The sequence below is a fragment of the Cnephaeus nilssonii genome, assembly GCF_951640355.1.
Source record: "Cnephaeus nilssonii genome assembly, chromosome: 7".
Taxonomy (NCBI): domain Eukaryota; kingdom Metazoa; phylum Chordata; class Mammalia; order Chiroptera; family Vespertilionidae; genus Cnephaeus; species Cnephaeus nilssonii.
This window is the reverse complement of record NC_137078.1, coordinates 53,885,513-53,910,183: the sequence shown is the minus strand read 5'-3', so window position 1 is coordinate 53,910,183 and position 24,671 is coordinate 53,885,513. Positions and strand designations below refer to the sequence as shown.

At 36.6% G+C, this 24,671-nt stretch overlaps 1 protein-coding gene across 1 annotated transcript in view; it reads left to right on the top strand.

The window, feature by feature from the left end:
• Positions 1–24,671, top strand: part of LRRC7 (leucine rich repeat containing 7) — a gene marked incomplete at its 3' end in the record, with an annotated part of 1,171,300 nt that overhangs the window by 1,079,935 nt on the left and 66,694 nt on the right. Inside the window, exons 25-31 of the mRNA XM_079777586.1 lie at positions 461–585; positions 2,559–2,807; positions 7,708–7,908; positions 13,005–13,116; positions 13,331–13,511; positions 15,168–16,854; positions 20,651–20,791. Of these exons, the coding sequence (XP_079633712.1) occupies positions 461–585; positions 2,559–2,807; positions 7,708–7,908; positions 13,005–13,116; positions 13,331–13,511; positions 15,168–16,854; positions 20,651–20,791 (2,696 nt within the window). The remainder of the gene's footprint in view (positions 1–460; positions 586–2,558; positions 2,808–7,707; positions 7,909–13,004; positions 13,117–13,330; positions 13,512–15,167; positions 16,855–20,650; positions 20,792–24,671) is intronic.

The following is a 24,671-nucleotide window of genomic DNA, read 5'->3' as shown; positions in this document are numbered from 1 at the left end:
GATATTAAAAGACTGCCCTAGATGGTTTGGCTCAATGGATAGAGCATTGGCCGGCAGACTGAAGGGTCCCAGGTTCGATTCTGATCAAGGGCACATGCCCAGGTTGCCGACTTGATCCCCAGTAGGGGGCGTGCAGGAGGCAGCTGATCAATGGTTCTCTCTCATCCTTGGTGTTTTATCTCTCTCTCCCTCTCCCTTCCTCTCTGAAATCAATAAAAAATATATATTAAAAAGAAAAGACCATGTAACAAATATCAAGGAATTTTATTCCCACTTTCCTCCTCCTTTCCTTTTTTTTCCTTTATCTCTTTATATCCTTTTTTCCTTTGTTTTTTTTCCCTTTTAAAAAACTTTTGTATTTGTTTGTAGTACCTATCACCATTGTTTGCATAATGTACTGAGCTCTATTAAAAACACTTTATGTAAAAATAAGCAATAATCTTTTGGAATCTAACTGTAGATTTCCAGTCAGACAGTGACAGCTTTAACCCGACACTGTGGGAAGAGCAGAGACAGCAACGCATGACTGTTGCCTTTGAATTTGAAGACAAAAAGGAAGATGACGATAATGCTGGGAAAGTTAAGGTGAACCTTTTAATTGTTGTTTCTTCTTCCTTCTCATTACTTTTGCTTGTTCAATGTTCTTATTCAAATAGATTTTGAAACAAATGGAGTGACCCCTGCTAGATGGTCAGATACATCTTTAAGTCTCAGGGTGGTACCTTTCATTACAGCAGAATGGTAATTTTGAAAACATTGTTTTGCTTGAGAATGAGACTAATGTCCTAATTCTGACTGAGCACATTTGATAGGCCACCCCATCTTATAGAACAGCATGAAAGAGATTCAAGGTGAGAAAAAACTGAGGAAAAAAATCTGGGTGATGGGCTTTTCCTGAGTATCTTATATATCCTTTGAAACACTGAAATGTGGGGTTTTTTTCATCACTGAACAAAACATCATGGAGACTGTTGAAACCAAATTACACATTTATTGAAGAGCTGATGGATGAATATAGTACATTGATATTAAAATCTCTGAAAGAGTCTATGTTACTGGGATATTTGAGAAGAATTGGTGAGTTTTCTTAAATGTGAGGACAAGTCTTAAAGGAGGTGAGGGCTAATAACAGGTGATGTTCCTTAGAGAAAATAAGTTCAATTTTTTTAACTCCAAAGCATACTTTTAAAAATCTTTTATTGGAACCAATCTAAGTCAAGTAGCAAGGTTGAATTTTAAAACCTATATTTTTCATTAACTTTAAAAAGATTAGAACTGATATAGACTTTATCAATATCAAATCTTTATATTATCATTATAGCAACATCTTGAATCTCTCATTATTTTTATGGCATTATTTGTACGCTTTTTTTATCATGGGTACTAATGTCCTAGGTAATTGTATAGTTATTCTATTAGTAGATCTAGATTGTATAATGTGTTCTTTTCTGTCCTCTCCACATTTTATAAACTTTTTTTAAAACCAACACACTTTGAAACCTTATTAGAATTAGACAGTAAAGTAAATTGACAGAGCATATCTATATGGATTTCCAAATAAAATGATAATTCTGTTAAAAATCTGAGTTTAAAAATGTTTCTGGGTTGTTAATTAGTGCTAAGAACCAGAGACATTTTTATTGTGAATTCCTAGAAAAAAATAATACCAAACTAAAAATAAACAAAAACCTTTAGAAACATTTTTAAGGATTTTATATGTTAGATCCAGAACCAGTGGGTGATGCATTCTATACTGGACCTTTGATTCATTGTTTTGCTCCACCGAATGTAAAAACCATACACTTCTTCCTAAAAATATATATTCAAAGGATCCAAGAGGAAAAGAGTATATTTAATATACTCTGGTATATGTGACAATGAAAACATAAAATATAGTCAATGCGAACAATTATTTAGAAGCCCTGTTTGTGTGTTATGTGCTCAGGTCTGTTTATAATCAGAGTAGATGCATTATAGTTTAGAGTGCATTTTTCTCTGTGTTCATTTCTATTTGGTTTATTTCTATTTTGGTAAAACCATATGTGTTTCCTAAATCTCAATCTACTTTATTTTGACTAATTTTAATATTTCCAATGCCATTCATTGGCTATTAGACAAATTAAAACACAAACAAACTTCTAAATAAATCATCATAGAAATATGATGTATGGAATATACTGAACTCTTAAACTAAATCACGCTTTTCTGGTTCATTACATGTACATTCAACTTAGCACAATTTTACCTTTAATTTACATAAAATTTAAAAAGGAACCGGTTTCCTATGCCACCAACTTCCAAATGGACTAGAGTATAATGCCCTAATTATAGTGTGTACAGTGTAATATGAATGCTGCATTGTGTGAAGAAATTGCAACACTTTAGCTTCATATGATATTGGTACCATTTTATTACAGGAATTAAAAGTAATTTTCTGATGGTTATTTTAAATGCATTACCCAGAATGAAAAAAAATCAAGAGTAGAAAAATGATAAAGTGAAAGTATTGCTACAGTGCTCCTCTTTCTCCCAGAAAATGGAGATTCCTTCTCCCACAGGATCACTCCTGCCAAGCCCCCTGGGAAAGGGGCCAGCGTGGGATTACTCTCCAACCTGCCAGACTGTCTGGCGATTGCTGCACACCATGGGCCAGGTGTGATCAGCAGATCCAAGATATGCCCGTCCCCCAGAATGACCCACAGCTGGCATGGGGTTGTATAAGTGGCCTCCAGCAGGAAAGGAGCATGTGCACTCCATTGCCAGTTGCAGCACAATCCACCACTCTTCCCTCTCTAAGTGGCAGACAGGTAGGCCTAGGTGTCTGGGGTAGGAGAATCCCCCATGTAGAGGCAACCTTGGAACAGTGGTTTAAGGGGTATGTTCTGCATGATTTGGGGTAAGAAATGTTGATCGTAGAAACTTACCAACTGCCAATGTTTGATCCCCATTTAATTTTTGTTCATTGACATTGGCAATGGGGCGGGGAGACCTGAGTCAGAGGGGAGGGAATAATATGAAGTGCCTATTGGGGGGATAACTGGCATGGTTTTTGAGGTGGGTGCTTCATTTTTTATTTATGTTTTTATTTTTAAAGACTTATTTTTATTTAAAGTGTGGGAATACCAATAGTCAAGCAGAATGTTGATGACGCTATTGAGAAAAATCTAAATTGTCCTCACACATACATTTTTTTAAAATATTAATTCTGGGGGAGATTAAATAACTAAACTTGATTCTTAAGATAAATTGAGACTTAAATTGAGATTGCTTAGAGTGAACTTTAAGCACAAAGATGGCACCTGTTGAAAAGCATCAATTTACCTTTAATTTGAAGGCACAGATGATGAGAATTCCTGTAAGAGAAGATTGGTTTGGGAGTTGTGGCAAATAGGGTTTTGTTTTTGTTCGTTTTTTTTACCTCTGTGGGTTGGGTTCAAGAGTTTAATGGGCGGAAAACGTCTTGATGGGATGTGAAAGAACACTGCATTTTTTGTAAACTTTACCATCCACATGTAATGGACTAGATTCTTATTGTCTTATATTCTTTCTGCAATATAAGGCAAGCTGAGAATGCATTTTCCTAACTAAAACTGCTACATGTTTTCTTTGTGTGTAAAATGTTCTAATTAGTTCCTAGAATAATTAATAATCAAAACATTAACTATTATTTCTCTTACTGGAATTTACAACCAAATCAAAATAGAATTTAATCATTATATAAGAAAACCACAGTTCTGTGTGAATTTAAGTATCATTTCTAAATGCCCTAGCTATTAACACTAATTCTTTCTTCATTGCTAAATTTTGGGGAGTCTCCAACATCTTGCAGCTGCTATTTGCATTTACTGCACTTTATTTAGATCTAAGATATATAGAATTTTATGAAAAGCTTCTATTTTCCAAAATTAAAATAAAATAGCATTTCAGTAAAAATTTTGCATTTTAGTAAAATGTATATGTGAAATGAGCAAATACTTTATGGTGAGTGATATACACAACATTTTGGTAAGAGCATAACTGACAGATTTTTCCCACCTATGTGTATAATAAGTGAATTTACATATATATTCATCCCATATTAGAATAAAGGAATATTCCTAGCCTAAATATTTAGAAATATAAAGAAACTGCTTTTGTATTTGGGCATTGCTGGCCTATTAATATAATTGTGTTTATGATCATTTTTGTTCATTTCTGAAGTATAACACACATGAGTTGAAGAGTAGAAAGGAAAAATAATCTGGAAAATGATATAAAATATACTTTTACAGAGCTTACAAATATAACAAAATTATAAAATTATAGTTTAATTTAAAAATAAATTATAAACTATTATGTTAGCTTCATGTTGTAAAAAAATTGAAATTATGTTATTTAACTCAATAAAATTAAGATTTTAGACTTATAGTATTTCTTCCACAAGAGAGTACAAATATGTGCTACACCTGTACCAGAGAATAGCTCTGAGTCAAGTAATACTTGTGTAGCATAAACTTTGGAGTGAAAGACCTGAGTTTGAATTTGGGCTTTGCTACCTACTAGCAATGTGATCTTGGGCAAGTAACTTACATTGTCTCAGCCCTGGGTTGTTGTTGTTTTCCATTAAATGGGAATAGATGCTATAATGAATTGTGAAATTTAAATAAGATTTAATTGTAATTTATCATAATTATTAATTAACAATTGATAATTTAATATTTATATTGAAAATTATGGTAAATAATGAAATGTGTATTATTATATGAATAGCTAATAATAAGTTAAATATCCTTATAAAACATTTTGCCTGGTGCCTGACACATGGCAAATACTAAATAAATGATAGTGTTGCTGCATGCAATCTGAAAAAAAAAATCATTCAGACAGTTATAGTACTGCAGGTAGACATAATATTGCCAAAGGAATCCAGATTTTAAAAATACATAAATAGAATATGATATTAGAAACAGTATCTAACCTCTGCATAGAATCTATAAATTTTCAAAAGACTATCACATTTATTATCTTATTTTAGCTCCAGATTAACACAAGCTTGTGGGAGAGACATTATCACTCCCATCTATATATATAAAAGCCTAATATTCAAAGTGTCCCCTCAGGAGTTCTACCAACTGGAAGTTCAATCGCTCGCTTTGACATGTACTGATCACCAGGGGGCGGCGCGGAACAAAGGAAGACCCTGGCTGGCAGCCACTAGGGACCCTACCTATGTACAAATTTTGTGCACTTGGCCTCTAGTATTATATAAGTAGAAATTGATAACTGGTCAGGGTAAATCTGGCTTAAATTTAAGTTTTCGGACTCTAAGTCCAGTAAGTTCTGCTGGTAGACTAATAAATGGAAAGCAAGGAGCTTATTGTATAGGTAGAACAAATCTAAGTTTTATGAGACCTGAATTTTCCACAGTTTTGAGAGGGGCCTCTTTAAGGAAAAGAATATAAAATAACTGTGTAAATACATAAGAAGGGCCTCTCACAAGGCTTTGGAAGGAACCCATGCAAGTGACAGGCCCTAAAGCATAAGCTTCATTAACTTCATGGTAAATCCACTTCTGTTTCTAGATTTAAAAATATTTATAGAGATGAAATACTCAAACATATTCTGGTGATGTGACCAAAATATCACATTAATTTGTTTATAAAATAAACAGAAAATGTTGGTACTATAGCCATTAGTAAATAGCCATATAATTGTGTCAGATGGGACATAGCATCTACAAAAATATATTACATTATTCAGTGAAGCATTTAATTCAATTAAAGAAGAATGCTTCACATTTTTGCCTTTGATTTAATTAGCAGTGCAATTTCAGCATTGAGGATATTTTAAGGAACGCAGAATTTTAACTTAGTGCCCTACTTGAGAATTATTTTTCATTCATATGTTGCTAATTATTAAAAATTAAAAGATGTTTTTAATTGGCATTATAGTTGTACCATTCTATACTTTACATTTTTAAATGTAGTATTTGGTTTTTAGCCCTTTGATATCAAGTGCTTTTAAACAAGTTCAACAATAAAATTTAAAACTTAGATTTAATTTGTGATTAACATTTCTACTACATTTTAACAGCAGATCCAAGCTGCATGCATCCCAATAGACTTTGTCTAGCATTGATATCACGCATTTTATGTTTATTTAAGAATGCATTATAAATTAAGTGCCCTGGGATATATTTATATTACACTCTAACAACTTACACTTTTTCTGTAAAGTCAAACTTTTTGAGTTACACTTTTATAACTTAATTTCTATATATTATTAATGTCATCCTTGTTTATTTGGGAGTATAAGAGATTAAATTACATTTAAACAATATATGCACTAGCAACATTATCTGGTCTTTCATCAGCTTTCCAAAAATGTATTGGGAAAATAATTTTGTATTTTTTACTGAAAGGAATGTTAGAAATCATTCAATGCCAATATTTGAGAAGGAAAATGAGCCACAAGAAAGACAAAACACTAGAATAACAAAGTTGGTGGATTTGCTAAAACTGCAGATGAGCAAAAGTGTTTAAGTTCATGTTCATACTCCTCAGATCTATACCACCACCATGGTTTCTTACATCCCATGAATTACATGGGTGTGTGGGGGTGTATATACCTGTGCCCTTCCCTCTTTCTTTTTCTCTCTCTCATTCCCACTCTTCCTCCTCAGCTTCTCTTCCACTTGCTCCTCCTCAACCTCCACACACTTTCCACAGACACATACTCGCCACAACCACATAAACCATTCCATTTTGTAAAGTTGGTTCTACTCAGATACAAAACGGCATGATTTTTGGAACAAGCCTGGCCAAGTAAATCTGCCCCTTATTTTTCCTCCCGCTCCCTTTTAATCAGCATGAACAGTTTATATCTATTCCATGCAAGTACTCTGATGTTTCAATATTCTATATGGAATATCTTATATTTTCTCTCTCTAAGTTAAATGGGAAAAATAATCATTAATATATGTTTCTAAAGTCAGATTGATACACCAAAAAGGAGTTCAAGTATAGAAATAATATCAGGATAATCATAAGCCAAACTTTACATTTGCCTAGAATGTCTTAGAAAATGTTCACAATTTTTTATTTCTCTTTAGTGTAAGACATTATCTACAAAGCGTGTTACTTTATTAGGGTAAAATTAAATTTAAGTTAAATTTAATTTAAATTTAAACACCCTGAAATATGTTTTCTTAAACGTTAACAAGAATTAGCTACCCTACCTTTTGATGTAACATACCAATTAACAGAAAGCTGAAACATATTTGGGTAGCAGATATTGTCCCCCTCCTTCATCACCTGCATTGATATTTTTAATATCAAAATAATTACTTATAAATAATTCATGTAGGGAAAAGGACAGCCTCTCAAGAAAATATAAAAGCAAATAATAGTCACAATTACATTTTTCAGAGATTAACTGTCACTTAAGTGTTGGATGTACTGCTATTTCAACCATTGTAGGGTAGGTCTAAAGATAGCATATAATCCAAAAATTGTATTTAATCTAAAAGGGTGGGCAGGGCTGGGAAGAAATCCCACAAGCAGAATGAGAGAAGAGCACTAAGTGTTCTACTCTACAGGACAGTTTCTCAGCCAGCTCAGCACTCACTGTACTGCATTTGGTTCTACTACTACACACAAAGTGGAGTAGTTTTGTGAACATGCTTGCTGAAGGTATTTTGATATTAAATTTCTTTTTATAAACTTCTAGGTTGAAATAAACCTAAAACGATATCCAACTCCTTACCCAGAGGATTTAAAGAATATGGTAAAATCTGTTCAAAATCTGGTGGGTAAGCCAAGCCATGGAGTACGTATTGAGAATTCAAATCCAACTGCTAACACGGAGCAAACTGTGAAAGAAAAATATGAACACAAGTGGCCTGTAGCCCCAAAGGAGATTACAATGGAGGTATTTCAAGGTTATTGGTAATTGCCAGTGTGGTTTGGATTTTTCGGAATTACTAAATCATACGTATGGTGTGTTTTTTAACTGAATAGATCTTCCTTAAAATGTACATTTTGTTTCCCAAAATATAAATTGAGTCTCTCTACTCTTTCAAACTATGAGAGTTGAATTTAATAAATCACAGATAAGTGATACCCTCCTGGCCTAAAAGCATTAATACAGCTCCAAAACTTCCAATATACACAGAAAAAAATAATTTGCTCACCCAGCCAGTACATGCATTATATCATTTTCATGATAGTCTTTTGGCAACCTCAAACTTTTATTGTATGAGTCATTAGAAGAGACTAACTGAAGATTTTTTTATTCTGCAAATCTCAGTAAAATTCCTGATCAGATATAGAGCCAAAAATTTTTTTCAAATATTTTTGTGTTTAGGTTACAATCTTCTAGGAAACACTACTATAAACAACAAAAAAGGGGGAGATAACTTTGAAATTTAGCTTTTTCCAATCTAGTCATGTGAGTTTAAGTCCCATATTTGGAATTAATTAGATATTCATCCTTATCAATTTGTTTGGTCTGAAAAGAATTCAACTACATGTATGCCACCTCTGCACTATCTCATCAACACTTCAGATAATTTTCTTATCACCTTTTTATCTTCATTAGATACTTAATATTTATGAAAACATCTAGAAGTTACTATACCTATTTCTCTAAAATCTAGATTGGTGAAACTCTTTTACAAATCTGCATTTCAGAGCATCAATTTGTTGCATTGATAAAACACCAACTGTATATTTAGCACTGTGCTAAACACTGTGAGAGAGAAAGAAGAAATATAAAATGTGTGCATAGTCCACAACTAATTTAGGGCCTTGCCAGGTAAACTTAACAAAGATGAAGTAAATAGAGAATATATAATATGAATTATGATCATATGGTTACTTGTGTGATGGAGAATGTAATACTCTAAGAAATTAGAGAGATAAGTAATCATTGCCAATCAGTTAAAAAGTTACTTGAAGCAGTTGCTGTGATCAAACATCAAGTGTCCCCAGAAAATCAATGTGAAACAGAAATTAGAGACGTAGTATCTAATATGATTCCAAGGTTGGAGAAGGTAGACGTGGTTTCCAATAGGTGCATGCATTCCATTAATAAGTAGTTTTGGTTATTTAAAAATAAAGTAAAAATATTACATTCTCTTTAAATTTATGTATATTGTTTTTAAATTATCACAAAGTAGTCATAAACATATATACAAGTTTGCACCTAATTACTTAATAAATGAGATTGTTAGGTATTTCTTTAGTCTAGGGTCCATGTATCAAAATTATTAAGACACCAAAGGCATTTGTAAACCAAGAATTCAGGAACTTCTGGCCTTTAATTGTTTTAGGTCAGAGCTCTATTCACTATACCCTTCTCCCTCCTTCCTTATGTCCTCTGTCCCTGCCTTCCTCACTCCACAATATCCTCCACCATTATATTTTAACTTCACTCATAATATTATATTAATGTATTAATATCCATAATATAATGTATTAGATCATCAGAGTTAAGAAGGATTTTATTTTATTGGCCATATGGTAGATTGATGTTGTAAAAATACATTTGATTCAACAAACAGGTGATAAAATGTATACAGGTAGGGCAGCCAACACTTAATTCAAGAAAATTTCAAGGAAATTTTCTTGGCCTTCAATAAACTTCTAATTGGATGAAAATATGTTACCAGGGTTACAACACTAGACCATATTTTTTTTAAATATATTTTATTGATTTTCCACAGAGAGGAAGGGAGAGGGACAGAGAGCTAGAAACATCGATGAGAGAGAAACATCGACCAGCTGCCTCCTGCACACCCCCTAACGGGGATGTGCCCGCAACCAAGGTACATGCCCTTGACCAGAATCGAACCTGGGACCTTTCAGTCCACAGACCGACGCTCTATCCATTGAGCCAAATCGGTTTCGGCACTAGACCATATTAGTCATTCACTTATTCAACAGATATTTATTGTGTCCCTCCTCTATAGTAGGCATTATACTAGACATTGGGTGGACAATAGTGGACAAAACAGACGTGGTCCTTGCCCTCATGAAACTCACAGTCTGCAGTTAATAAATTAAATAATAATAAATGTTTTTATTATATTTAATGCAAATAAGCAGGGTGATCAGAGGGTTCTATTGATCAGGCCTTTCTTTTGAGGTAATAATCTTTATCCTGAAAATTTAAAAATGAGAATTTCTAGCTATGTAAAGAGCTGGTGCTACAGACTGAATTTTTGTATCTCTGCAAAAATTAATATGTTAAAACCTATGTGATGGTATTTGGAGGTGGGGGTCTTTGGTAGGTGATTAGTGAAGGTAGAGCCCTCAATAATGAGATTATAAAAGAGACCCAGATTGCTCCCTAGCCCCTTCCATCCATCATGTGAGGTCTCAGAGAGAAGATGGCCATCTATGAACCAGTTGAGGTATAAGTGTGAAAGTTTGATCTAAACATATAAGATAATTATTGAATGTCTAAGGCATAACAGGAAAAAAAATAGTAAAACCCTTTATTATATTTACATTTCTGCATTGTACAACTATTTGGTTTGTTATTTTGACTAAAACAAAAGGCCTATACTTCAATATTAAAGGTCCTAAGAGTATTTTAATATTATTTCAACAAATAAGTTATACTTGTACTTAGAGAAATATTAGTACTAGACAGAAATTTGCACTATTTCTTATTTTCAATTACCTTCATTTTGTTGATGAATTGAATAAAATCTAGAGTTACACTTACTTTCCCAAGGTAACCTGGTCAATAAACGGTAAAGCAGGAATAAAATGGAAATAGGCCACCTTGTAAATGACACTTTTTGAAAGTCTATATATTTTATGCCTTTCATGATACCATTTATCAAACTTTCATCTGTTTCTACTTATAAATTTCTCCAAAGATGTGTAGACTTTTATTCTCTGTTCTTCCAACTTAAAATTTTGTCATAAGTTTCTTTGAAATAATTTTCAAAAATATACGAAAACACAGATTTTCCTCTTCATCTCCAGTATTTCCATCAATCCCACTCTCTTTCCTATCCCTCTTCAAATCTGATACTGCGTTTTAAGTGTCTGATATTCTCCCAGCTGAGCTCACCAGGAAGCAGCACAATATTCCTGGAGATGACTGGACTAGAGCCCAGTAGAATCATGCCTCCATGCTGGACTTTTGTCTATCTACGTCAACCTTACTGAGTCTCAGTATCCACCTCGAGGAAATGAAATGAAAAGATCAACTAGATGATCTTTAGTCTTCTTCCCCTAAAATACTCTTTAAACACAAAAACAAAAGTATCAAATATACCCAGGTTTTTTTACAGGCAAATATTCCCATATCAACCTAACCAAAAACAAGCCAAAAGATAGAACTTAAGCCAAGATTTAAAGAAATGGATGTTTCTCTGCAATACCCGAAGCCCTAAGCCTGTCACTATGGAAACCTTAACATCCTAAATAATAAAAGGGTAATATGCAAATTAACCCTAATGGTGGAAAAGCGGGAAAACAACTGGTCGCTATGATGCACACTGACCACCAGGGGGCAGACACTCAATGCAGGAGCTGCCTCCTGGTGGTCGGTGCGCTTCCACAGGGGGAGCGCCACTCAGCCAGAAGCCAGCTCCTGGCTGGCCAGCACAGCAGACGTGGCGGGAGCCTCTCCTGCCTCCATGGCAGCGCTAAGGATGTCCCACTAATGGCTTAGGCCTGCTCCCCAGAGCCCTAAGCCATTAGTTGGACATCCCCTGAGGACTCCCAGGCTGCCAGAGGGATGTCTGACTGCCAGCTTAGGCCCAATCCCCCAGGGAGTGGGCCTAAGCTGCCAGTCAGACACCCGCCCCCCCCAAGGACTCCCGGACTGTGAGAGGGCACTGGCTGGGCTAAGGGATGCCCTGAGTGCACGAATTTTCATGCACTGGGCCTCTAGTTTATAATAAGAGCTTCTATCTGATCATTACTCACAGATTAATTATCAGACAGGACCCATCGTATTTTTTTATATTTTTGTCCTCAAGTATATTCTTTCTCTGAATTAATAAAATATTTCTAAATATGTTACATTAATGTCCCAAACTAGCAAGTACTAATAAATAAAAATAAATCTGAAAATTATTTTTTTATTTCAAATTAACCTAAAGATTAAGGGACAATAGGCATAAACATAACTGCTGTGCATAAATTTACATCAGTAGATACATAAACAAGCCATTTTTTATATGTAGAAAAAAGTGAGAATTTGGTATTTTTGTCTTCTCTAATTCTCTACCACTACCTGGTTACCTGAGAATAATAATTTGAATTATAGAAGTTGTAAACTTATGGATTTTTTACATGTTAAATTGTCATTATAAAGTTCTATTCTCATGCTAATGTTGCTCATTACACTCAATGAATGGATTTAGAATGAAGATTTAGCAGGCTAGACTGATATGAGAAAGCTTAGGAACAAAGCATGATAGAATGAAAGAAATTGGGATCACTTGGGAAACAGTAGGAATTAAAAGAGAGATTGGTGGTAAAAGCAAGACTTAGAGGACCCAGTTTTGCATTAATATAGCTAAGGATTCAAAATAATTCCAGTTAATCAGTGATACACTTTCTTTTTAAAACTCTTACGACATTTTCCCTTTAGAACTCCTACATGGCCTATATTATATGCATCATATTACTCATATAAGGCTTATCATAATTGAATCCTGTGCTATAATGAGTTATATCTCATCTCCCCAACTAGATTATAAATTCCCAGCGGTATGGGTGACATCTTGTCTTTCTTTGGAACCTCTACAAGTTCTTTGCACAGTGTCAGGCATACAAACAGCATTCAACAAATGTCTGAAGAATAAATGTACTCATTTAAACTAGAAAAAAATTAGGGCTTACCTTAGAGATACATAGGATTCACTACTCCCAGTGCTCCACAGGGATTTAAGTTTTAGAACCCCATCTTTAAATCTGAACCAAATAAAATATTGCCATCTTGGTTAACCATTGTTTTAAATGTTTACTTTCCTTGTCCTATATTATTATATCTCTCAGGATTCTTTTGTTCATCCAGCTAATGATATGAGGATTGGGGAGCTTCACCCTTCATTAGCTGAGACCCCTCTGTACCCACCCAAACTTGTTCTGCTAGGGAAGGACAAAAAAGGTAACATTGTGAACCTGATGTGTAAAATACGCCACAAATGCATGTGCATGATGAATCACCAATTGTAAATTATGATACACCATAGTCTATAGAAAAACTTTACAATTATATACTTCTAGCATGTATCGATATGCTATCTGTTTTTATCCTTACTTTTCTGTGTTTATAATTGTCTGTGTTCAGAGCATTATAATATTTTCCTTTTACATTTCAGAATCAACTGATGAGTCTGAAGTTGACAAAACTCACTGTCTGAATAACAGTGTTTCCTCAGGCACTTACTCAGACTACTCGCCTTCCCAGGCTTCCTCAGGATCCTCTAACGCCCGGGTTAAAGTGGGGTCCTTGCAGCCAACAGCTAAAGATGCAGTACATAATTCTTTGTGGGGTAACAGGTGTGTTTTCAGAATTCCTTCTTTTCTGTTCCCAAATGCTTATCTTCAGCAACTTATTAAAATGAAGTCATCTTAACTTTGGAAATGTATCAGCACGAGTGACATAGAAAATAGAAGGGGCAGGCAAGTAAATGGAGGCCCCTGGGATTTCCAAGAGCACCTTGAATCCATTGTATAAAGCAAAGCCATTGTTTAAGGGAGAGATTATGGATTAATAGCAGGTTGAGATGATAGAACAAAAATTTTTAGACAAAAATTTTTTCCCAATACTTATTATATTTATGTAGACATTTCACCACCCATAATGGTGTTATGGATTAAAGCAAGATGTATGTAAAGCCCTTATATGCCTAGTATAATGTTCAATAAATGTTCAGTAAATTTTTCATTTCTATCATCATCATCATCATCATTTTATCACTACTGGAAAAGTTAGAATATAGGTGAAAGTATTTAATCTTTCCAAAATGGATCCTACTCTATATTACCTCCATTTTACACATGAAAACAACTAAAGCCACAGACCACAATAAAGTGACTCAATGAGGTAGTATTTGCCCAGTTCTGATTCCTTGTTTTGTAACTTGTTGCTGTTTTACACTGCAAATAGCAAATAAAAATTATCATATGATATAACTAAACAATAACTTTCATTCATATTTTACTGATAATATCACTACTATTGGCCATAAATTGTTTGGTAATTAATAAATAACTTTCTATTCACTGATGTCATGATAATATTAACTCTTAACTCCTTATAAGTTCATTATTTTTTCTATAAGCTGAGATTAATTTAGGTACTTTCATTAGCAAAAACACTTAAAAGTCTTTTGCTCACTGATAAAAGATATATAATTCAATATTATTATTGTGCAAATGGTTTTAAAAAAAATGAGCATCTTCTAGACATACTGTGGTCACTGATATGAACATACCAATGATCAAAAGTCATCCTATATAATAAAAGCCTAATATGCTAAGTGTCCGGTTGACTGGTCAGCTGTTCAACCAATCAAAGCATAATATGCTCATGATATGCTAAAGCCACTCAACCTGAAGAGAAAAAAAAAAATCTCTGCCCTCATAAGTTTATATTCTAACAGAGAACACAAGATAATACACAATACAATAGATAACTAAAATATATAATATGTTAGATAACTAAATACATAGATAGTACACAATACAAGATAATACACAATACAATAGATACACAATACACAATAGCTACACAATACACAATACACAATACAATAGATACACAATAATACACAATACAATAGATACAAGATATAGTACACAATAAAAGATAATACACAATACAATAGATACACAATACACAATAGATACACAATACACAATACACAATACAATAGATACACAATAATACACAATACAATAGATAACTAAAATATATAATATGTTAGATAACTAAAATATAATATGTTAGAAGATTACTTTGATTACTAGGAAGAAATTAAAGTCAGAGCAGGATAAAGGGTGGATTTTCTGGACGTGAAATGGTAGTGAGGTCTTCATCACAAGAGGGGTACGGGTGAATGAGCAGATCAGCAAAGGACGGCGGCGTTCTTGGCTGCCTGTTCCCTTTCTGGCAAGGACCCATCTTCACCCCCCTCCCCATTGTCTTCACAGGATTGCACCACCTTTCCCACAACCTCTCGATTCAAAGCCATTACTCAGCCAGCGGGAGGCCGTTCCCCCGGGGAACCTGCCACCGCGCCCTGACCGGCTGCCCATGAGTGACAGCTTCGCCGACACCTGGACCGACGGCTCGCACTACGATAACACGGGGTTTGTCGCCGAGGAAGCGGCCGGCGAGAATGCCAACAGCAACGCCCTCTTGGGTTCCAAGTCGAGGAACGCCGCGGCGCACGGGCGCCGGCCCCTGATCAGGCAGGACCGGATCGTCGGCGTGCCGCTGGAGCTGGAGCAGGCCACCAGCAGGCACACGCCCGACACTGAAGTGCCTCCGCCCAACCCTTGGCAGAACTGGACCAGGACCCCCAGCCCTTTCGAAGACAGGACCGCTTTCCCTTCCAAGTTGGAGACCACCCCCACCACCAGCCCGCTGCCCGAAAGGAAGGACCCCAGGAAAGACTCGGTGGAGATGCCCAGCCCCTTTTCCCCGGGGCTGCCCTGGGAGTACCACGAGGCCCACCCCAACCGGGGCCTCTTTTCTCAAGTCCACTGCCGCCCGGAACCCTCGAAAGGCATGCCCATCAGCAAAAGCACCGAGAGGCTCTCCCCGCTCCTGCGAGACATCAAGTCCAACAGGTTCAAGAAGTCGCAGAGCATCGACGAAATCGACATGGGGGCGTACAAGGTCTACAACATCCCCCTGGAGAACTACGCGGCGGGGGGTGACCCCCTAGGGAGCCACGAGCGCCCGGACAGGCTGCTGGGACCCGAGCACGGCGGGTCCAGTATGTCCCGCAGCCAGTCCGTCCCGATGCTGGACGACGAGATGCTCACGTACGGGGGCGGCAAGGGAGGACCTCAACCCCCGAAGGCCTCCGTGACCAAGAAAGTCTATCAGTTCGACCAAAGCTTCAACCCCCAGGGCGCCGTGGAAGTGAAAGCCGAAAAGAGGATACCGCCCCCGTTCCAGCACAACGCCGCCGCCGCCGCCGAGTACCTGCCACAGCCCGGCCAAAGCCTCGCCAAGGACCTCATCAGCCCGCGGGCGTACCGAGGGTACCCGCCCATGGAGCCGATGTTTTCCTTCTCCCAGCCCTCCGTCAACGAGGACGCGGTGCTGAGCGCCCCGTTCGCCAGCCAGGGCGCCAGGGCAGGCTTCTTGCGCAGAGCCGACTCCCTGGTGAGCGCCACCGAAATGGCCATGTTTCGGAGGGTCAGTGAACCGCACGAGCTGCCTCCCAGCGGCGGCGATCGGTACGGCCGGCCGCCGTATAGGGGCGGCCTGGATCGCCAAGGCAGCGTTTCCGTGACTGAGTCCCAGTTCCTGAAAAGGAATGGCAGGTATGAAGACGAACACCCTTCATATCAAGAAGTGAAAGCTCAGGCGGGAAGTTTCCCCGTTAAAAACCTTACCCAGAGGAGGCCGCTGTCGGCAAGAAGCTACAGTACAGAGAGTTACGGGGCCTCCCAAACCAGACCAGTTTCAGCTAGGCCTACTATGGCAGCTCTTTTGGAGAAAATACCCTCTGACTATAACTTGGGTAACTATGACAAGCCATCAGATAACAGTGATGTAAAGACGAGGCCCACTCCTGTGAAGGGAGAGGAGAGCTGTGGTAAAATGCCTGCAGACTGGAGACAACAGCTGCTTAGACATATAGAAGCTAGAAGGTTAGACAGGGTATGTTTGGCATTTCTCTGTAAGAATATCCCTTCCTGCCTTTAGTTTTCTTTTCGCTGGCATTTCTAAGTCCGTGTAGTGACGCATGAACTACACGGATGAATAGATGGTCAGCATTTTTGTTTACCTTTATCTTGCGGGGGAATTGGTCAATTATAGTTTTTCATGGATGTTGTTGAATGCTCTTGGAGAGTCCATAACCTGTAGGTGAGTTGTTCATCAAATCTAGCCTGAATGTTGGTAGCAAGAAAGAATTTCACTGGATTATACGGGATGGTGCTTCGGTCACTTTCCAGCCATTAAGGCAAATTGTCTCTCCGAAGGCACAAAACTGTTCTCTGGTGACCTAAAGAGTATGATTTTTATTGAATCCATTAAAAAAAAAAAGTGAGTATTTTGCCCCTTTCTGCATGGACACACTTTTATTAAAGTCAGGTCTAATTTGTTTATAAAATTTGCATATAGTTACCGCTATGGGACTACTAAAGTTGTTACTTCAAAGGAGTAATAATCTTCCCAACAAGAAACAGAAAAATAAAACAAGGAGACATGCCCTCCTACATGTTATTTTATTTAATAAAAATCCCGCCATTTAGAATGGCAGTCTTTATATAGAAAGAAATGTTTAAATTCGAATCATACTACAGACAACAGAAATAGATGAAGTCTTTACAAATGTACAAATTAGTGTGTATATTGCAGCAAAAAAGGAAATGAATACCATTTCAGATAAAAAATTAAGTCACAGCGAAGCATGGAATGCATAATTATTGAGGAGTAAAAAAATGTATAAAGCCTAGAATTATTTTTTGTTGCCTATTGTTTCTCTTTAAGAGGAATCTGGTCATTCATTTTCTAGAACTGTGACCAGTGACTATCATTATGGAGTGTCCTTTCTGGCTTTGGTGTAGAGAGAGGCCTTTGTGTGCCCTGCACAAAAAAAAAAAAAAAAAAAAAAAAAAATCTCTTTTTTGTGTGAAAACAGGGCCTTTTCTCATTTTGTAGGTTTAAAAGCTTCAGTGTAAATTGGGAATATGGGTAATAATACACCATTGGAGTCTTTCAGTCAATACTTTTATTATTTTATTTGGTGTCCTACTGAAAGCACAGGTCACTGCATTTATCATATATATTTCCTTAACCTTGAATTTTGTGTTTTCAGGTGTACTTTTTCTAAATAATTATATTGTTTGTAGGTCGTGTCTACATGACAAGAAAACAATCATTTTTAGGGACAGGGTGAACTAGTAAGTGTGGGTGTGGGTGTTAGTTTCTCACTGTAGAAATTGGTTCTGCTTTGCCAAGTATTTCATCAGAATGTCTGTTTCAAATAGGTGTGCTCAGTCCCATTGAAGGGAGCTCATCAAAGCCTCATGACTGGCTGTCAGTGGGAGACACCTGGTCAGTTGTCACCATGCCTTACCTCAAGTTATACCCTCCATGTAGACAGATAACTTGGAGGGCGAAAAATTTGGGGCCAAATAATACAGTACAGTTTGGAAACTCTGGCCTCGTGTAGACACGACCATACGTACAAGGGTAAGATGAACTAGTCAAGAAAGGTTATAAGAAGCTTTTCAGAGCATATGCACAATGACTAGTAATTTGAGGCAGCAGATGACTGAGTGGAAACAAAGCATAAAAAAAAAGAAAAGCAAATCCTGAACATTTGATACCATCATTCATTTACTGGTTTCCCAGCTAAATGGTTTCTCTCCTTTGATCAGTGCTACTGACAAGTAGGTGACTCCTCTAACTGGAGTAGGAATTTGGAAGGAGGAAGATAAGACTGTGGGAGGGGGGTTTGGATCCCCAGAAGTCTGGAGGCCCTGCCTGTCCCAGAGTCCAGAAACATCCAAGTTAACTCATATATTTCCCATTGCTAGGACAGCACCTCCCTTTTTAATTAGCCTCCATGTGTCCCTTGTTTGGTTATCATTTTATTAGTGTCTTTCATTTTTCAGAGCAACGTCAATGTGTGTTAATAGCTTCTCCTTTAATTCTGACATTAAATTGCTTTAGAGAATTGCTTCAAGCCATTGAATCCTAGAAGCTCTTCCTCTAATTTTTTCCAAATAAGATTTCTTCTTCCTCTCAATTGACGTACTGAGCTTTTCAGGCTGCATCGTACTTAAAATTTCTCAGCCACTCAACAAGATGAATTCAGCACAGATGTGTTGCCTAAAACTAGTTTTGACATAGCTGTGCTACTGAACAGTCTGTCCAAAGTCAGATTGTACCAGAGACATGCTATGCTTCTCTCCTAGTAAAATTTAATTGAGCAGTTTGAACCCTGGAAATCAAATAGTTACATTGGAAACTGTAAGATCTTTGTCCAGTCCTCATAAAACAGAACTGCCTTTAAGCTCCGATAAGCTTAACAGACCAACATGATATTGGTTAAAGCTCTCGGTCAGTACTTGGAGAGGCAGCTCCGGGTACAACCCTGGATACAAGATGCCCGTTTTTTCCTCTAGTTTAACCTTAAGGCTCAAGCTTGCACCACAGAGCCCCACTGTGACTGAGAGAAATTAAAACATGAACCCATGTGTCTGAGACTGCTGCCCTTCTAGAGGAGCTGATAGAGCACTAGATGGGGTGATTTTAATCCAAGGGTTAGACTGCACTGTTCAGTGTCCTTTTCAATTTTGGCATAGTGACAATGAAGAAGCTCTGGATAAAACAATCAAAAATCCATAACAAATCTTATTGGTCAGTGAAACTCTGATGCTAAAAACCATTGCTTTGCAAATAATGTCCTAGAGTAGAGTAGCTGTCTACTGTTAGTGCTCAGTTTTTTAAAAGGATACTAAGTTAACTTCTGTAGATATTTGTTTTCAAAATAAGAGAATTACCTAAAGGATCAAATACTGAGTTATTACATTTCCATTATAAGTGGAAAGTAGAGATTGTACTGATGAAAACTATTTGATGACCAGGCATCCAAAATGTCTTAATTTTTTAAATGAAGTTCTGTAGAAAAAATTAACTATCAGACACTTGGAATAACTTTAGAAGGGTAGCCACAATTAAAATAATACTAGTTTTCTAGAGTTATTTAGGTGTAGTATATAAGTAGCACTAATAGTTCAAATCATAATTCCTTTAGTTTCATAATGAAACTTCTCCAATTTAAATGTAATTTTTAAGAAATAAAAAAGTTAGAGTATTTGGATCCTCATACAACTTATTTGACTAGTTTGACTAAATTAATCTATAAATTCAGTCAGACAGTGGTCAAATTGAATGAGCTTTTGACCAGCTCTTTTTCTGAGTTGCTGTAATTAAGCCTATAAACTGAGAAATAAAATAAACTGATTTTGGCTGTAACATTGAGTGCATCAGTTTTAAGGCAGGATCTGAAGCTAGTATTTGTCTTTTGTATGTGATGAACTCATAATGTGAAAGACACCATGAGATTTGCAGCTGACAAAAGTTTACTGACTTCACTGTTTAAATTTTTTAAATTAATAGACTTCCACAGATAAACCACATCTGTCCAAAATCACTGCTATCATGATATGCGAGATAGATTTTATGCCTTTGAGTTAGCAGCAAATATAAAACAGACTGTATCTCGGCTTTCTGTCTTTTCTGTAGTTTCGGATGGTACTCATTATGTGCATAACTAACACTGTTTACTGTTTGCTTCTGTCTGATCGAGTGCATGTTTTGAAAAGAAAGTTACTGTTTGCTCGCTTAAAGTTAAATGTGATAAATTGAAACATGTTCATGTTATAATCAGTTTGTTGAGCATGTGTTCACACCCTGTCACATGATTATCTCCTCTACTCAGAATGCTGCTTACAAACACAACACAGTTAACCTTGGCATGCTGCCCTATGGAGGTATTTCAGCAATGCATGCAGGCAGAAGCATGACTTTAAACTTGCAGACTAAGTCTAAATTTGATCTACAAGAACTACCTCTTCAGAAAGTAAGTATGGACTGCCCTACATGTGTCAGCATACCAAAGCCCATTACAGTTTGCTTACGTACTGTGTTTAGGCTGTGCATACAGCCCTGCTTATAGACTCTCACGGGTCCCTAAAGCACAAGGGCAAATAATGTACAGCCTGAACTCTTCTTAGCTGCTAAGTGAATATTTGTAGCTAGACTGATTGTCAGGTTCCTGCTTTACAGCTTTGCTTTTTGGATTGAGCAGGTACATGGCTTTTTGTGTTGCTTTAAGGCTCGTTTTTCATGTTATTCATTTTCTTTTTTCTTTTCTTTTTTCATACCTATCTTTTTTTTTTTTTTTTTGTAGATAGCCTCATTCTAAGAACAGAGCTAAAAATTATAACTGGATTTCTGTTCATTCTTTTGGAAAAGACAGAGTCCTAAATTGGAGTGGAAATTAAGTGGTCAATACCTCTAAGTGCTTTTTCAGCCTGTTTCCCCTGCAGGAAATATTACACAGAAGTAAAACACGAGAAACAAGTTTGTGGCTTCCCCAGCAAATTGTTACTCAACCTCGGCTAATAAAAGAAAATGTAGGCTCATTTGAAAGAGAATACACTGTAAGATGAAACATTTCCATTGGCAAAGGAACATTTCTGCTCACTTTATTCAAGCAAAACTGAGAATGTACATTTTACCTGTTTAAATTGATTAATGCCTTCTGTCTTGGTTACATTTTGATGGATACTAATGAGTCATTTTTACACAATATGTCACTAAGACTTTATTGTAAATATAGTCATTAGCCTAGTAACTTTTTAGGGGGAAAATGCAATGCAAAGTGGGGATAACAGAGTGACAGTAGCCTCCTAATAAAATTAATGACCATATGGAACAAACTCCCATCCTAGCAAAATAAGGGTCAAAAGACCTCAAATTCAGGTTTTATTGTCAAATTAGTCTTAAAAACAATCTCTACCTCTGGACTGTTTGCTTCCCACTGTGAGTAGAGAGATAAAATCAAAGAGATATTTATATTCACAAATGTATCATCCCTTTGAAAAAAAACACCTAACTAGATTAAGAACCTTTGAATATTGTTTGTCCTTGGTCTCCTGTTGCAGGACTTCCTGTAAGTAACTTCCTCTCCCGGGAGAAAAACATGGCCATGATTTGTGACGTTTGCCAATGTCAGTGATATAAATAATTCCTCTACAGTCAGTTTCAAAGTACTGACATAACACCACTGAACTCAGAACTGGGGCTTGAGTACAGATGGTTCTCCTGAGCTAATACAAGTCGGCTTCCACATTCCACTATCTGCAAGGCCCTTTTTGCTGGAGCCCCAGCTCTTATGGAGCCTGTTCTTCGTGTTCTCTCAGACGCCCAAGGCGCTCATCCTCGGCCTCAAGGAAACCAGTTTTCCAAAAGGCCTTGAAACTTATTTGCACTAAGTAATAGAGGAGATGTCACAATTTTAACAGGCACCTTTCCTGGAGGGCTTGACAAGTAATAGAAATGAAACCCTTAAACTAAAATGAGCGAATTTCAAAATTCAGTGAGATTAGAGAGGTCTTCGTATGAAGGAAGCTATTACTTGAATCCTTTAAAGTTGTACCATATAAATAGCTCCTGATTCTGCCTTGTTTTTAGCCCTATTTACTTATCACTCTATAGAATAATACAGATATATTTAGTGCTAAAAATGGTAATATATTTTGAAGCACTCTTTCTGAATGTCTAGATTATCTCCAGATATAATTTAGGTACCTCTGTATTGCTATATTAATTTTCTGGTGTTGTTTGGGGTACCCTAGAGAATGGATTCATTGTGATTTCTATAGTTTTAGGATGATCTATAACAGAAATATTCCAGAGTTATAATATTTAGAGACTCTTCAACCTTCCTTCATTGGGCACAGAGATGACCTAAAGGAATTCTCTTTGGAAGCTACATTAAACTGCAAATCAAGAATAATTCAGTTATTGCAAGACTCCATCTGAAAATGAATTATCATCAACATTGCATTATCCACACAAAGAGAGAAAGAGAGAGAGACAAAGAAGGCAGGGGATGAAAAAGGAACACGGGCAGGGCAAGTATTCTATTACCACCAAAAGATTTCATGACCCCAAAGTATCAGTTTAAGGTGTCTAGACTTTAGGCCTTTAGGCATCCGGGACAACTTTCCTACCTTCCCTGCCGCCACTGCAGGAACTCCATCATAGGTGACACTGGGTGGCGCTTACTCACTTTTGAGTCTCCTCCAGCCTCTGCTTCCTCCCATGGATTCCAGTCTAATTCTCTGCCCCTTCACCTTTGGGCAGGTACATCTGGTCTGCAGAGCTTCCTTAATTAGAAAATCTGTCTGTTTTTTCTGCCAGGCTTTCCCATCATCACTCTTAAGAGGCAGACTCTCAGAATCCCCCTTCTTGGATCCACTGACCGTTGTTGCTAACTGATTCCATGCTTGAGGCTCACTTTCCCTGAACTCTTTTCCACAGGAAAGGAGATGGACAACAATGATTTTCCTTTGATTTACAAATGCATAAGAATCCATTTCAACACTTTTGTCTTGCCTCTTAGGATCATAAAAATTAATATCATATATCTACAATTTCTTTGCAGCCCCTAAATATTTGTTGGCCACAAGAATTTCACTAAACTACAAAATACGGTCCATTTATAAACACGCATTTTTCAGCAGAGAAAATTGACAAAGCTCTCCGTTCTCCTGTGGAAACGCTGGCACTGTCTTTATTCATAAAATTCCTGAATGATATTAGCCATCTCTAGTTAGGTGCTAGAAAAAATGAATGAAGTATCCTAAGGAATCTAAATTAATGTTTTTCACATATTACAAGTTAAGCAAGGGAAATAAAGGTGCAGCATACTTTTGCCTGGTCGTGCCCTCCCAAGGGGACAGTCAGGGGCTGAAATCCAGACTTTTCCCATGCTCCCCGCTTGCCAACTCTTACCTCTGGTAATGAGAAGAAAGGGGCACCTTTGTGTATTTCCTCCCTCACCTGAGACTGTCTTTTTGTGAGTTATGCACCCAGAGCAGTGGGCCTTTTTGTGAATCCTACCTTCCCCACCAGCTCCATTTTGGTAATTGACAGAAAGGTGCCATTTGTGTAAGCTGAGATCCTGACCCAGCACATTACTTCTTTTTTGGTTTGGGTTTTTTTTCAGTTTGCCAAAACATATCTAGTTTGTTTGTGTTTTCTTCTCAACTTTCTTTAAATAAATTTGTAGTAAATTAATGAAAGGATGTAGCTATTTGTGAATGAAGATTGAGGACTCTGTGCTTGATAAGTATTTACACAGTGAATATTTATGTGGACAGAAAGGGAAGACTCTCCCAGGTTTTGCTATGTGTTTTGAGTAGTTCCACTTTCATATTTTTCTATGCTAGGTTGAGTAGTGCACATTTTTGATGAATTACAAGCTAAATATAGACTTTCCATATGATAAACAGTAAATTACATTTTCTAATTTAATTTTATGGAGCCTCAAGATATTAAAAGAATGTGAATAAATATAACAACATTAGTTTAATAAATTTAATTTCTTTAATATTCTCATTTATTGATGATTATTCCAATTTCCTAAAAAAAGTAATGATACTTATGATCAGAGCATTTAAGACCTAAATCATCTATTAAATTAGAAGTTTTTATATTTTCTATCTACTTATTCATTCATTCATTCATTCATTTACTCATTTTTTTATTTACTGCCGCTCCAAAAAGCATTTAAGGCAACTTTCTATGATGTTATTAATGGTTCTATGTGCTTCTTCGGATGTGTTCTGTTGTAATTGAACTTAGCTATTGTCTTGAAATGTTATGTTATCAGAGAGAAATATAATACAGTTGACCCTGTACAACATGGGTTTGATGTGTACAGGTCCACT